Source organism: Durio zibethinus, chromosome 18 (assembly GCF_047325235.1).
Source record: "Durio zibethinus cultivar Kanyao isolate XHJ-2024 chromosome 18, ASM4732523v1, whole genome shotgun sequence".
Lineage (NCBI taxonomy): Eukaryota > Viridiplantae > Streptophyta > Magnoliopsida > Malvales > Malvaceae > Durio > Durio zibethinus.
Window position 1 is genome coordinate 16,147,829 of NC_143179.1, and position 13,752 is coordinate 16,161,580.

The 13,752-nt window shown below is 28.9% G+C and overlaps 2 protein-coding genes across 4 annotated transcripts; one reads left to right on the forward strand and one right to left on the reverse strand.

Moving 5' to 3' along the window:
• The first annotated feature begins 4,255 nt into the window (after positions 1-4,255).
• Positions 4,256-9,689, forward strand: LOC111299755 (U2 small nuclear ribonucleoprotein auxiliary factor-like protein). Of its 3 annotated transcripts, XM_089747729.1 has the most exons (8): positions 4,256-4,349; positions 4,670-4,881; positions 4,971-5,082; positions 5,988-6,149; positions 7,804-7,850; positions 8,206-8,335; positions 8,951-9,017; positions 9,098-9,444. In XM_089747729.1, the coding sequence occupies exons 2-8, from the start codon at positions 4,678-4,680 to the stop codon at positions 9,150-9,152; spliced, it is 777 nt and encodes a 258-aa protein (XP_089603855.1). In that variant the 5' UTR covers positions 4,256-4,349; positions 4,670-4,677; the 3' UTR covers positions 9,153-9,444. The 3 variants fall into 3 exon arrangements, with proteins under 3 accessions (XP_089603855.1, XP_089603856.1, XP_022750926.1); XM_089747730.1 differs by lacking the exons at positions 4,256-4,349; positions 9,098-9,444 and adding an exon at positions 9,559-9,689 and having other exon boundaries at positions 4,359-4,881; XM_022895191.2 differs by lacking the exon at positions 4,256-4,349 and having other exon boundaries at positions 4,362-4,851.
• LOC111299754 (uncharacterized) lies at positions 9,523-11,268 on the reverse strand. The gene is made up of 2 exons (XM_022895188.2): positions 10,178-11,268; positions 9,523-9,886 (listed from the first exon to the last, which is right to left on the reverse strand). Exons 1-2 carry the CDS (start codon positions 10,930-10,932, stop codon positions 9,799-9,801), a joined length of 843 nt encoding a protein of 280 aa, XP_022750923.1. The 5' UTR covers positions 10,933-11,268; the 3' UTR covers positions 9,523-9,798.
• Between the last annotated feature and the right edge of the window lie 2,484 nt (positions 11,269-13,752).

Below are 13,752 nucleotides of genomic sequence, written 5' to 3' on the forward strand. Positions count from 1 at the left end.
TTCATTTGATAGATGATTTTGAACAAATTGTAACCATTTTTCATAACTAATAACATCGGTATATGTTGTTGGAGGATCAACCAACAATTCAAAATTATTAGCAAGCAGTAAAATATATCAGGTTGTCAATTTGCTCTTAAAGTATTTGATGCTTTCTTAGCTGATTACAACATAAGTTTTTTATAATCAGTTGGGACATTAAATAGTTTCTAAAAAATTGAATACATTAAATTCAACACAATAATTCAATTTAATTAACAATTAACGAAAATTTGGATATTATTGAATAAACATACCACAATCGAATTTCATATAATATCATTTTTATCATCAAGAACCATCTACCAAATAGGGTAGGTAATAGATATACTACGCGGAACAATCACTCCAATGTGGTTAGCCAACTTTTTACCTTCAATTAACATAGACTGCCCATCTTGATTAAACTCGACATGAATTTTCGTTGTAATCCTTTTAATTTGTTTAGCATGTCCCATTGATTTTTTTTTTTCACGATAGGTGTGTCTTCTTTATGTTCAGTAGAAGGAGACATATGTTCTTCGAATGTTAGAATACCTGTGATTTTGATAAAAATTATATGAAATACACCAAGTTATCTTTTTATATATCCCAGATAGTAAAGATGACTAATATCCATTACAGTAAATAAATCAATATATATAAATCATAACAAAGCCAATAATATTTTTCAAGGTACAAGCCATATTGTGTTTCATCATATCATAAAAGTTTCATGCAAAACAAATGAGGAAAAATATAACAACTGTTTTCCATAAAACCATTTGGCAAACCACAATACTCTTACCAAACATAAAAAAAAATACCATACATGCAATGTATGGAGGTTGTTAGACATTAGTGATAGTGGTAAAAGTTTATAAAAATAAAAACATAAATATATATAGTAAGGAAGAAAAAAATTGACATAGATAGATGAATAAACATTGTACAAAAAGGATTAAATTCACACATATTTGGTAAAAATTATGTACGATGGTGTTAAGTGATTCAAGGTTGACAGTGACAAAGGAGATGCAGAAACAAAATGCCAAGTGAATGGGTTGATGGGTTTAGGAAAATACATGCGTTGTAGCTTTTATTGTTCAACTTTATTAGCCGTTTGATTTTTCAAGGTTCAAGAATGGGAATCAATCTTTTAAAATGATCAATTAAGGCATTTGTCTTTACAAACACCTTAATTGATCAATTTTTAAAATTATATTTTAGATCAATTAAGGTGTTTGTGTACATAAATGCTTTAATTGATCCTAAATATAATTTTAATTTAGATCAATTAAGGTGTTTTTAGACATCAATGCCTTAATTGATTAGTTTTATAATTTAAAAGTTACTCAATTAGGGCGTTTATGTACAAAAATACCTTAATTAATCTAAATTAAAAATTATATTTTAAATCAATTAAGGCGTTTCTATGCACAAACACTTTAATTTATCAATTATATAATTTAATTGATTATCAATTAAATTTTTTTATACATAAATACCTTAATTGATCAATTATATAATTTTTAAAATAAGTCAATTAAGGCGTTTCTGTACACAAACGCTTTAATTGATCAATTATATAAATTTTAAAATAGATAAATTAAGGTGTTTATGTACACAAATACCTTAATTGATTAGTTTTATAATTTAATTGATGTACAATTAAGGCGTTTGTGTATAGAAATGCCACAAATGTCTTAATTGATCAATTATATCATTTTTAAAATAGATCAATTAAGGCGTTTATGTAGAAAAACGCCTTAATTGATCATTTTTCTAAAGAAAATTTACCCTATCAATTAAGGCATTCATGTTTACAAATGCCCTAATTGATGATGTTTTATATATTAAAACAACAATTTATTAAAATATTTGTTTTCTTTTGCTGCTAAAGGTATTATTTGTTGTTTGAGTATTTATTATTAATAAAAAATAAAAAATTATCATCATATATATCAAGAAGATTATGGTAATTATATAAGAATTAATATACATGGATTCCTCCCAACTAAACGAGTAAATCTGAATATGAGATGTCCTAAAAATGAAAGAAAATCCTAGATATTGTAACTTTCTTGGGGATCATTCTTTTCTCCGAAATTCAGGATTTCACAAACCAAATGCCCTTAAAAGGTTTTCAGAATCCTTTAAGACTTTTCGAAAATCCATTTTCGAAAGTTTTGAATTGCACCAAAACATTTCAATATGAATTTTATGAAACTAAACATGAAATCAAGCGGAAAAGTAAAAAGAACAAACGATTTACCTCTAATTTTATGCTTTTTTTTTTTTTTACTTTAAATGGATGAAAATTTTAAATGCTTTTTTACTTTTAAGAACTTTAAAGGCTAAATGCTCAAATTAGGATTAAACATTTGGGTGGTTGCCAAATTTAAGACTAAACGTTTTAATTTGTACTAATAAGGATCAAATGTTATCAGGTTGGAGCAATGTAGGATTTTTTTCAATGGAAACTTAATTGTGAAACAAAAACATTGTTATTGTCTATGAAAAAATAAATTCGAGGTTAAGTTGGCTTTTAAGTTAGAAAATGGAACATGATATAGACATGGTAGGACCTATTTTTTTACTTAACTCTAGCTATCAGTTCTTTCTTTCTCTCTCTAAAAGAGTAATCAGATCTTTTTTTTCTTTTTAAAAATTCATTCACAGTTCATTCTCAAAACCCACATTTTTGTCTACATCTTTTCACCCTAATCCATGCATCTTTTCACCCAAATTCTACGTCCAAATATGCACTAAAAAAGTGCAACAAACCATAGATTGCAATGCTCTTCATTGTGATCCCAATGTCTATGAAGGATTAGAGTCCACAATTGCAATAACCAATTTAAAAGTAGAATGGTCTTCATAACAAATCATCAAGAATTATTAACAACTGCAACCCTTGAACAAACTTGCATATTTTTGCCTTCTTTTCTTGATCCTTGATTGAAAGGAGAGATGACTACACATTTTCTATCATCAAAATCAAATACTAAAATAAAAGAGCTAATAAAAGCCTAAAATCATCGTAGAAAAAGACATAATTGCAAAATTATATTTCTAAAAGAGCAATAAGTTCTTCCTTTCTCTTTCATAAAATTCATTCTTAACCTATCCTTAAAACCTGAATTCTCTTTTGCATCTTTTCACCCAAATTCATTCTCTGCACTTTTTGTTCTTCATGAATGTCAACAATCAATTTGTTGACTTTTTTGTTTGCCATGTGCACATGTGTCAATAAATATCTCTTTTTAAAGAAAACAATGAAAGGAAAAGTGAAAAAAATTGTTGTCTTATTAGAGAGCCATATGCAGGAAATATATATTAAAGAAAGCAATCTTCATTTATTATTATTGTAATTCACAATGCAAGTTTATGATGAACAAGCAAAAGCTTTAGTTTATTTTTTTTCATTATCTGATAAATTTCTCTAAAACTTTACCAATATACCTGATGTGATATGCGTTCTACTTTTGTAACTAGCTCATTAAAACTTCACATATTCTTCTTCAACATATGTATATCAAGTGTTTGATAATTTGGATAAGAGTTCTTGGCTTTTATGAACTTTTCTTTAAAACTCAACATATTATTCTTTAAATAATTAACACTTAGTGTTTAATGTTTTAGATATAAAAGTTTTTTATATAATTCATATCAGTGTTTTGGTTTTGTTTTAATTGAGATTTTGAAGTATGAGAAGAAACAGAAGGTGATGGAAGAGGGAGAAAATTAAAAAAATTAAAAAAATAGTAAAATAATTTTAAAACTTGATAAATAACATGTCATTTTAATATACTAATTTTAATGGCACGTGCATTTCATGGTCAATTTTTTGTTGAAAAAAGATTTACATTGTTATAAGTTGATAACGTTTAATTCTTATTTGTATAAATTAAAATGTTTAGTCTTGAATTGAATAACTATTTAAACGTTTAATCTCAAATTGAACATTTAGCCAACTTCAAATTATTTATTCTTTTTATTTTTTGTTTGATTTTATATTTAATTTCATGAAATTTTATGTTAAAATATTTTGATGTGTCTCAAAATTTTTAAGAAGATTTTTTAAAAATTTATTTTCAACACTTATTTGAAGAAAAAAAAATTAAATAATTTTAATTATAAAAAATTTAAAAAAAATTTGGGGTGTAAAGATAAGAATGCGAGGTGTAAATAGTCCCACTAAAAAGAAAGAAAAACACTAAATCATGTTTGGGGTAACATACCCTTATCTTAAAAAAATTCAATATTTTTAATTAGAAAATGTTCTTTTTGTCTCTACGCAGTTCCCCACTGATCAAAACCTCTAAATTGTAATATCAAATTATAATTGTTGTGATATGATATTTTTTAGTTTCTTAATTTAAGTAGTAGTAGTCATTAAATTTGTAATTTTTTTCATTTCTGTTGTAGTTATAGGAGACGAGACGGTTGGATAAAGATTAGGTGGTCGAGCTTGTTTTTTTAAAAAATTGTTTTATCCAATATTTTTCAATAATATTGTTTTGCTTTATTTATCTTGCTTAATTGAATGTATTTTTCTTTCGTTTTCCTACATTTTCTTTGATTAACGAACAAAATAAAACCTTTTTGAGAATTCTCTAAACCTAACCCTTCCTGTCTGGTCAAATAGTCACCGACATGCCAGCGGTGCTGGAAGAATTTGATCCAATAATCGGCGAACCCAAGATCGAATGGGCGGGTTCGTGTTCCGGTTCGGGTCACTCAAGCGGGTTCTTGTTCTGCGTTCATTCTCCGGATTCATCTCATCTAAGGATTTATGTCTCTGATTTCCGCGACATCACTTGGGAGTCGGTACTCTCTGTTTTGCAGCTTGAAGACATGGTTTTCTTCTTTTTATTTTACTTGGTTTGCTTTGATGGGCTTTTTTTTTTTTTTTTTAATTTTGTTGTTAATAATGGGTTAATGTGCAGAGGGACAGTGCTGGAATAGGCGGCTCTTTGTCTCACTTCATTCACTATCTGGTAGCCTCCATTAAGTCTGAAGATGTAAAGCTTCTTTTGGAAGCACTGCCCAACTCAATTGGTAACCAATCATATTCTTTTTAATTTTTTCTATTTTACAATCTGCAAAACTGCAGTGTTAATCTTTAGCTCTTGTAGCAGCTCAATATGAGTTTCTAGTTGCCCATATTAGCTATTTTAGATAAGGGATAAAAACCAAATTTGCCACTATGCTATGACTTAATGTTGGATTTTGCCTATGTATTTCAATTGTTTTGAATTTTTTCACCATATTTTTATTTGATTAATTTTTGAAAAAAAAATTAATATTTGTTTTACGAAATTTAAATAGGTTTTGGAGAAATAGAAGTTATGACATGGAATTTCATTGTCGTAAAAAATATACAAGTGCCAATTATTGATGCATCATTTTCTTAGTTGTATTTTTAATTGCCAAGTTTTTTTTTTTTTTTACTACTAGTTCATCAAAAGAACCTAAGATAATGATCTGTGATCTTATACACAGTGTTCTGTTAATTTTTGTTAAAAAATCAACCAAAATAAGTGTGGTTGCAAAATTCAGCACAATTGAAGTAAAATGGTAAAATTCAACATTGAGCAGTAGTATAGTGGCAAATTTGATATTTATCCCTTTAAAACCCCTTTGAAAGCACGTACTACTGAGGTGAGAAGGGCTCCACATCATACTTGCCCTCGTAAACGTGTCCTATATAATTTTCATAAATTGAACTTCCCTTGTAAATGGGTTCTATATAATTTTCATATATTGAAACTCCAGTTGAGCCAAATTGACTCTTTGCTTGGGAGGATGAAGAAATTTATACTTAGAGGAGTGAAGTATTCTATTTTAATTTTTACTTCGTCTATGCTTTACCTTTCAAATGTAATCCGATTGGATTTAAGAAAAAAGAATTATAGTGCAAACAAAGTTCAATTATATTGATATTTGTTCTTTTTGTGCTTCAGATACTAAATCTGCAAAGTTAGTTGCTCAGAAATCAAAAGGGATGCCTCGGATTTCCTTTTCTCTCACAAAACTTACTGGTTCTGCTGCTTCTGATGCTATGGCTAATCTTTCACTGGAACTTTTTAAAGCATATAAAGGCTTGCAATATCTATTTATGCAAGGTCCTATTCCCTTTGCTCACTCTTGGAATTGCTTCTCATTTTCTCTTCTATCTTTTCTGTAAGCAAATTTATAGCAGTTTTTTTTTTTTTTTTTTTTTGTTGCTATATTGAGTTTTAATAATCCTAAAGTATTTGTTATAGTTTTGAGACATATTACGTAGACCTTTGGGAAAAAGAAAAAAAAAAAAAGAAATTGTTTAGTTAAAAAAAAAAGACCATTTGATGTTTAATTTGCATAACTTCTATCATCAGTTAATTTAAACGTATTGGCTAGGTGGTGAATTCATTTTTGTATCAGAAAGTGCCGTCTTTTCTTGTGTTGGACTTTGGCTTTAGTGTCATTGCTCAAAACATTGTTGCAGAAGAGTTTCTGATTTGGTGCTGCAAATTGATATCCACATCTAACCTGCGAGCTTCTTGAATTGTCTGGTTTTTAAGGGTTTATTAGTTTGGGGAATTAACTGTCAGGTTGATGTTGTAGACCTGTAATTAGGGGTTGTCACACTAGAGAATGTAGGAAGATGTTGGTGGTAGGAAAAGTTCTGTTTTCCCCCCCTCTAAATCCATTATTATGGCAACCAAGTAGGATATGCTGATTATATAAGTTGCCAAGGTTACCATTATGGCATTGTTTGAAATGCCACCATATGAGGAAACCTTATCTATACGGTAAGTTCTCAATGGAGTTTTTTTTAAGTGAAATTGCCTCTTTCTATGCGCAGATTCCATACTGACAGCCACATATTTCTTCACATTGTGTCTATTTTAGATGAAGAAATTTTTACTGCGAAATCTTGGTTGTAAAAGCAGCTGGGTGTTTATTGTCAATTTTAAAAAGTGAAGTTTTGGGGATTTGAACCCCTTCAAAAGAGCAGCTAATAAGCCATGAAGCCAACTGACCTATTTGTTCTGTTTTATGCTCTTTATGTCTATGTATAAATCAGTTTTTCCTACTGACTTCCCCTGATTTACAAATATATACGAATTAAACCTAAATAAGAAAATTTTTATTAGTTACACATATATTTAATACTTACTAATTTACACACACACACATTGCATTGTTTGAACATCATGGTTTGACCTATGCTTGAAAGTTGAAACTCAGTTAGAGTTACAGGCCTCAGGGTTTTGTCTTGGACAGAGGTATATGTCTGAGACATGAATGTTACCTGTTTGACAAAAGTTTTTATTAATTTCAAGAATTTAAGTGTCTTGCACATAAAATTAAAAAATGTCCAACAATTTTTCACGTAATAATATGTTTAAAGTGAGGATTCTCCATAACGTAGACCTCATTAAGGTGAGTTTGAATGAGTGTTGGACAACAAATGCTTCATCTCTAAAGGCTTATATATTCCAACTAAACTCTTAAAATTTGCAAACATCTATAATATAATAATTTATGTTCTTTAACCTTTTTACACTCTCACATCTATTAGCAAGTGTATGCACATGATTTAAATTTTCTTAGGTAAATATGACTAGATAATGTATTGAGATATATTATTGTTTCTGATCAGTGACAAAGTTTGTTTTCTTTTCTAATCAAATTATTTTTACTTTTATTTTTTAAAAAAAGAGATGACTTCTTTTTTTGGTGGGGTGGTATCTCTCATTCGGGAATTAATTATTGTTTCCTTCTTATTCTTAGAACAAGAGCGCCGTTTACAGTTGACAGAAGTGATAGCAGCTGAAAGGGTATGCATACCTGTTTCTTGAATGCTCTTTTTTGAATATAATCGTTTTGTGGTTTTGCTTTACTTTGACTAAGATCGGGATATTTTGGGTTTCAAGTGCTTAACCATCTGGTAGCATAAGTGTTTTAAAGCTGGCTTATATTGCTATCTTTGTGCTCACGTACCACTGAAAGTATGATGGTATCACGTCTAGTTTAGCAAACATTCAAAGAATATATATGTATATATATATTTATGTATGTATATATATTTGACTTGTATGTCTCATATGTATATGTTTCTATTAATACTTTAAAGTTCATCAATATACTGCTACAATTACTGAAATTATTGTAAATTATCTTTCTATTTACCAGGAAAACAATGAAAGCATTCAGAGCCAACTGGAGCTAAATTCAAACAGGCACAAGTTACAAAAGACAATGAATTCCTTAGACAAAGCAGATGCTTCTGCTTCTGTAGTGACAAATGGCCAAAATTCCCCAGGTACACCATACATGTCATATTGATTTCTGCGATAAACTTTTATTATTTTATCAGGGTTCATTTGTTAACTTGCAGTGAACTTATTACAATATAATTTAGTTTGTTTTTGAAAATATTGAGAATATTTTTCTACAGATTCTGGCTAGTGGGTTTTTTATCAAAACAAAAAAAATTGAAAGAAACTGGATGGTAGGTTTGCAATCAAATTGGCTTCCAAATTTGAAGGAAGCTTATATAGTCAAATCAATAATTACCGAGATACTTTGTCAAAGAAATGTAATTGTGTACTGTAAAATTAGTAAAACCCGATTAATAAGGCTTCGATATTGTAGCAAAGTATTGATTAGAGACCAATGAATTTTATTGATTGTTCAAAGGGTGGAGGAGAGGGTGGGCATCTCTCACTTTCCTTCAGTTAATGGGCTTTTCTACTTTTTAAATCTTTGCAAGTTTGCCCTTTCTCGGAATCTATATGCTAAAATTATAGAAATAGTTTTGCTTTCTTAATTTCTGTTTCTGTTTTTTTCATTCCTAAGTTTGAGCTGTTATGAAATTGGTTTCACGAGTAACTGATTTTTTCCCAACCCTTTTGTCTCTTTTCCAACTGGACACAAGACAAAAAGGCAGTGCGGCATCCTGGCCCAACAAAAGTGGCTAAACGTTTTATACCAGCACATCACAGGTATTTTTCAGTATTTTTATTATGATACATAATACCATTGCATTTGTGGATACCAATGACTTAAAATTTGGTGTTGACAGGGCAAAAATAAGGGGTGTCGTTTTGCAGGATAGTGAAAATGACAAAAATAGCTAGAAGATAATCTTGTCTCATACAGCATATTTTATAATCCGACTAATATTGCCTTTTTCATTTACAATACCAAGGTAAAGTTTTTACATTTTAAGGAAAAGGAAGAAGCTTTTAAGTTTTAGGGCTGCTTGCTGTCTTGCTAGCCTCCTCCTGTATTTTGTGTACCAAATATATATATCAGTTATGTTACCATAAAAACTTGTGTTCTTGAAAAATGTAGATACTCTGCATCATTTCGTGCATTGGCTTGTACATATTAGTATCTTTTAATTTTTTGATCAGGTTTTGTTGTACTGGAAGACATGCATATTTGACCCATTAAAGATTTCAGTTTCCCGCATAGGAGATTTGGAAGTAGGAAAAGCTGTAAAAATAAGTCATAACATTGTTTTTCATTTTTTTTTTCCAGATATGATTTTGGGCTACACAACAAGGTAGTCCTCTCCTAATTTTGAAATCTGACCTTTCCATGTCAAGACTCAAACCTGAGGCCTTCAGTCTCAAATTTGTAGTTCTGACGGATGGGCTGTCCGATTGGGACTACTGACATTCTATTTAGGAGACATTTCCTCTGGTTAAAACTGTCTGCATGCATGTTCTGCTATCTCTATCTCTAGCAATAGCAGATTTGCTACAGCTTTATTCTCATTCAGATGAAATCTGCCTGTCTCTTGGCTTTGCTTTTCTTGAAAGGGAAGAACAGCCAGCAATGAGGCAAGGAACTTCTGTTAGTAGGTCTGCATGATCATTAACAGTTGTGCACAATGCGTTTTAGTATAACAAGCTAGGTATTAATATTGTGCAATTTATTCTGTTTTTTTATTTTTTATTTTTTATAACCTTTCTGATGCAACTTGCCTTTTCTTAACCACAAAAAGAGGCTCAATTTCTGCTATTCGGGTTCAAAATAAGTTGCATGTTATTTTCAGAAAAAAAGTTTTGCTATTAATGCTTCATGCTGTTATCGGCTATGCTTGCTATCGGTAGTTACAACCCTGATAAAACTAGAAAAAGAGAAAAAGAAATACCTGCTTGAGCTGTTGTTGCTGCTATCTTCTCTGTTTTTATGATTCCTTCGGTTGAAAATCCTTTCAATCCACCGTTGCTTATCTACCGGTTTCTCGGATCCCTCAAAAGATGGACTTGGGGAAACCTTGGAGCTATTTTCAGCTGTTGATTTCCTCTTGAAACTTAGAGAACTTGGAAAAAACATCTTTATTAAGAAATTATCAGCATCCATACTTCCAGTTCTGGATATCGGACCTGCCTTTCTTTTCTTCCGTTTCTTCGTCTTTTGCTTCTTTGTCAGAGTTTCTGTTTCGAAATGAATGCTTTTATCTTCAGAAGCAGCTTTAACTTTGACCTCCTCGCCAAGTTGCTTATCAACTATATCTTTCAAAGATAGCTCGTAGCTCGACTCCGGCATGTTACGAATCATCTCCATGAGTTCTTTTCTACCATCTTCGATTGCTTGTTTTCGCGTTGTAGGGGATAGATTACTGTAAAAATGGCTGTTTGAAAGCAGAGGAGAAGCATCCGTCACCCTTTTGGCTCCCCACAACGGCGAGGGGCAATCACTATAGCTTTCCCCAACACATGCTTTAACTTGAAACTCAATCTCGCAGTCAGCTGAGTTACTGAAGGTGTCGTAATACCAGGTTTTACGTGCGCTCCAGAAATCAAATTCAATATCTCCTGTTCCATCACAATTACTATGTATTTGGTAGGCTGGATTGAAGGAAGAAATTTGGTTTCCGGTGAGTCCGTGCCGGCGATCAAGCATGACTGTTAAGGACGGAGACAAGTAGGAGGCCTGAAGCCAGGGATACGAGTAGGAAGGCAAATATGTTTCAAAGTGCAAGCATGATTTTTTGTTGTCATTTTCTCTATAGAAGGTAGAGGGTGCCCAAAGTCATTGCCGTCCAAGAAGGGATAACAAATAAAGCTTTAAAATTTCCATTTTTCCTCCAAATGTCATCTTCAAGATGTTCAACCCCAATCTCGTCTAGAAGAAATGTACATTTTGACAACTTGAGCTTTTGATTTATTGGTGGTGGTCATGGACATTGATTACCCTTTTCACCGCAAAAGTCTAGGGTGGCATAAAATGGTTTCCGAAATGACAAAAAGGACAGGTTGGGCAAGATTAGTTTGCATGAATTTATGGTTAAAAAATGAATGATCAAGTGTTGGCTTGCAAATTTCCCAAGCTCGCCATGTTAGCTGCCCTATGCCCTATTGCTACAAGAGTAAGTAGAGATCGTGTTTACTTTGATGCCATGTGAAATAACATGATCAGTATCTAATAAAGAAATAAATAATTTATAAACAAATATTATAATAAAATTAATAATTATAAAATTATATTAAAAAGTACAAATGTTTGAAATAAATTTAACAGGTATTTTTGGTGTAAAAAATATTATTAATTTAATTAACGAAAAAATGTTCTTTTTTATAGACAGTTAGATTTTAGATTTTATAAATAATCCAAAATTGGATGCTTTATCGTTTATCGATTTAAGGCAAAATTATCTGGTGACTCTTCCGGGAGCCAATTCATTCGGAAAAAACAGACTTTCTTAGGCAAAAAACTCAATTGAGAATTTGTTTTATTGTTCTGTCCTTTGCAACTGGAAGAAATTTTTTTATATTCTTCTTACAATCGCTTTCAATTTTTGTTGTGTCACATGCATGGTCGATCGGATTCATGCTTTTGGAGCTCTGAATACTTTGAAATTTGTATTACATCTTTTGGCATCTTTGCTATATATTTTAGTGTCAAACTTTTGTAAATTTTGCCCTCCGATATCCAGATGGTGGTATGGTTCACCAAAGGGAAGTCTTTACTCTTGACTGATATTCACTGTTTGCCCGTGCGGAAAAAGTTCAAATTCAAAGTAAGAGAAATTGTTGAGAGAGAATATTAAATTATTGGTTAGAATTTTATTTTTTATAATTTTATTTTTTAGTTTGATTCATAAAATTTAATTTTTGAAATTTTTAATAGTGTCAAAAAAGAAAAGTGATAGCCTTTGATCAGAAACTTATCTTTCTTTGAGATTTTTTAATATTTCTTATATAATATAAAATTTATCCCACTTTTGACTTCAATAATAATTTTTTATTATTTATTTATTTTTAAAAATTAATATAATGACATAATAAATTGAGATCTATTTCAACACGTAAAACTATATTTCTAACCATATTATTGGACAGATATACATTCTTAGCCACATTGTTATCCGATAATAATCACATGTATTTGAATTTTTATAAATTTAAATATTTGTTTTCAACTTATGAGATTGAAAAAAAAATAATGTTTTTGAATCATAAACAAAGTTGATCTTGTATAAAATAAAATTTTAGTAAATAAAAAATTTTTATTTATATAATGTTGTTATGTTAGAAACGTAATAATATATTATAGTAGGTTTTGAAAAAAATTAATTATAATAAAAATAACATTTAAAAAAACATAGTAAATTGTTTTAAAATTAGGATTTTGAAAATTTTTATAGTTTTAGAAATACTATATTTTTAATATATGAAACATAGCTAATCATAAAAAACAATAACAAAATAAATTTTATATTTTTAATATCAATAATGGTTTTTAGTATGAAATTGTAGTAATTGATAAAATGAAACTTTTTTTATATAAAAATGTAGTTATTGTTAGTAGAGTCAATATAATACAATATTTATTTTACTTTTAACTACGTTTTTATATGTAAAAAATGTAATAATTAATAAAATTAAATTATAATTTATATTTCTCTATATCAATGATACGTTTTTTATTATAAAAATATAGTCATTGATAAACTATAGTAATTGATCACCTAAAATCAATAATATTTTTAAGATAGAAAAAATATTTTTTGTTGAAAATATGAAAAAAAATATTTTCTAAAATTCAACAACGATGATGTTTCTAAAATAAAAAACGCAATCATTGTTGAAAATTTTTTTTTTCTAGAATTCAACAAAAACGATATTTCTAAGATAAAAAACACAATTTTTATTAAAAAAAATGACTTTTCTAAAATAAAAACGCAATCTTTGTTAAAAATATAAAAAATATATTTATTAGATTTCAATAAATATAGTGTTTTTAAGATAAAAAAATGCAGTATTTATTGAAAAAAATGATATTTTAAAATAAAAACGCAAGCTTTGTTGAAAATATGAAAAAAATATACTTTTTAGTATTTAATAAAAATAATGTTTCTAAAATAAAAATGTAATATTTGTTAAAAATATGAAAAAAAATAAAATGTAAAATATCTTTATTTAATATTATTACATATAAAATCTAAAATACATTTACTTAACATTATTACACATAAAATTTGTTACACATCCACATATTTTCTTTGCGTAAAAATAATAACGTGTTACTTACGTATCAATATTATAAATATCACATATTATTCACATGTTATAAAATACAATATAATAAAAGCTTTAAAGTAATCTTACATTCCTGTAAACTATATATAAAAATTTTACATTTTTTAAGTTAATAAAAATCACAAAAATCACATATTTTCTTTTGATATCACTTTCTTTTTAAATTATTTTTTTCTTAAAA

Bases quoted from the DNA above. Each gene is read 5' to 3' on its own strand.
- LOC111299755 (XM_089747729.1), top strand. From the start codon at position 4,678: ATGCCAGCGGTGCTGGAAGAATTTGATCCAATAATCGGCGAACCCAAG. The intron at 5,083-5,987 runs GTAACCAATCAT...TTTGTGCTTCAG, and splicing joins AGCACTGCCCAACTCAATTG to ATACTAAATCTGCAAAGTTA. The intron at 6,150-7,803 runs GTCCTATTCCCT...TCTTATTCTTAG, and splicing joins GCAATATCTATTTATGCAAG to AACAAGAGCGCCGTTTACAG.
- LOC111299754 (XM_022895188.2), bottom strand. From the start codon at position 10,932: ATGCTTGATCGCCGGCACGGACTCACCGGAAACCAAATTTCTTCCTTC. The intron at 9,887-10,177 runs GTATTTCTTTTT...ATGATCATGCAG, and splicing joins AGCAACAACAGCTCAAGCAG to ACCTACTAACAGAAGTTCCT.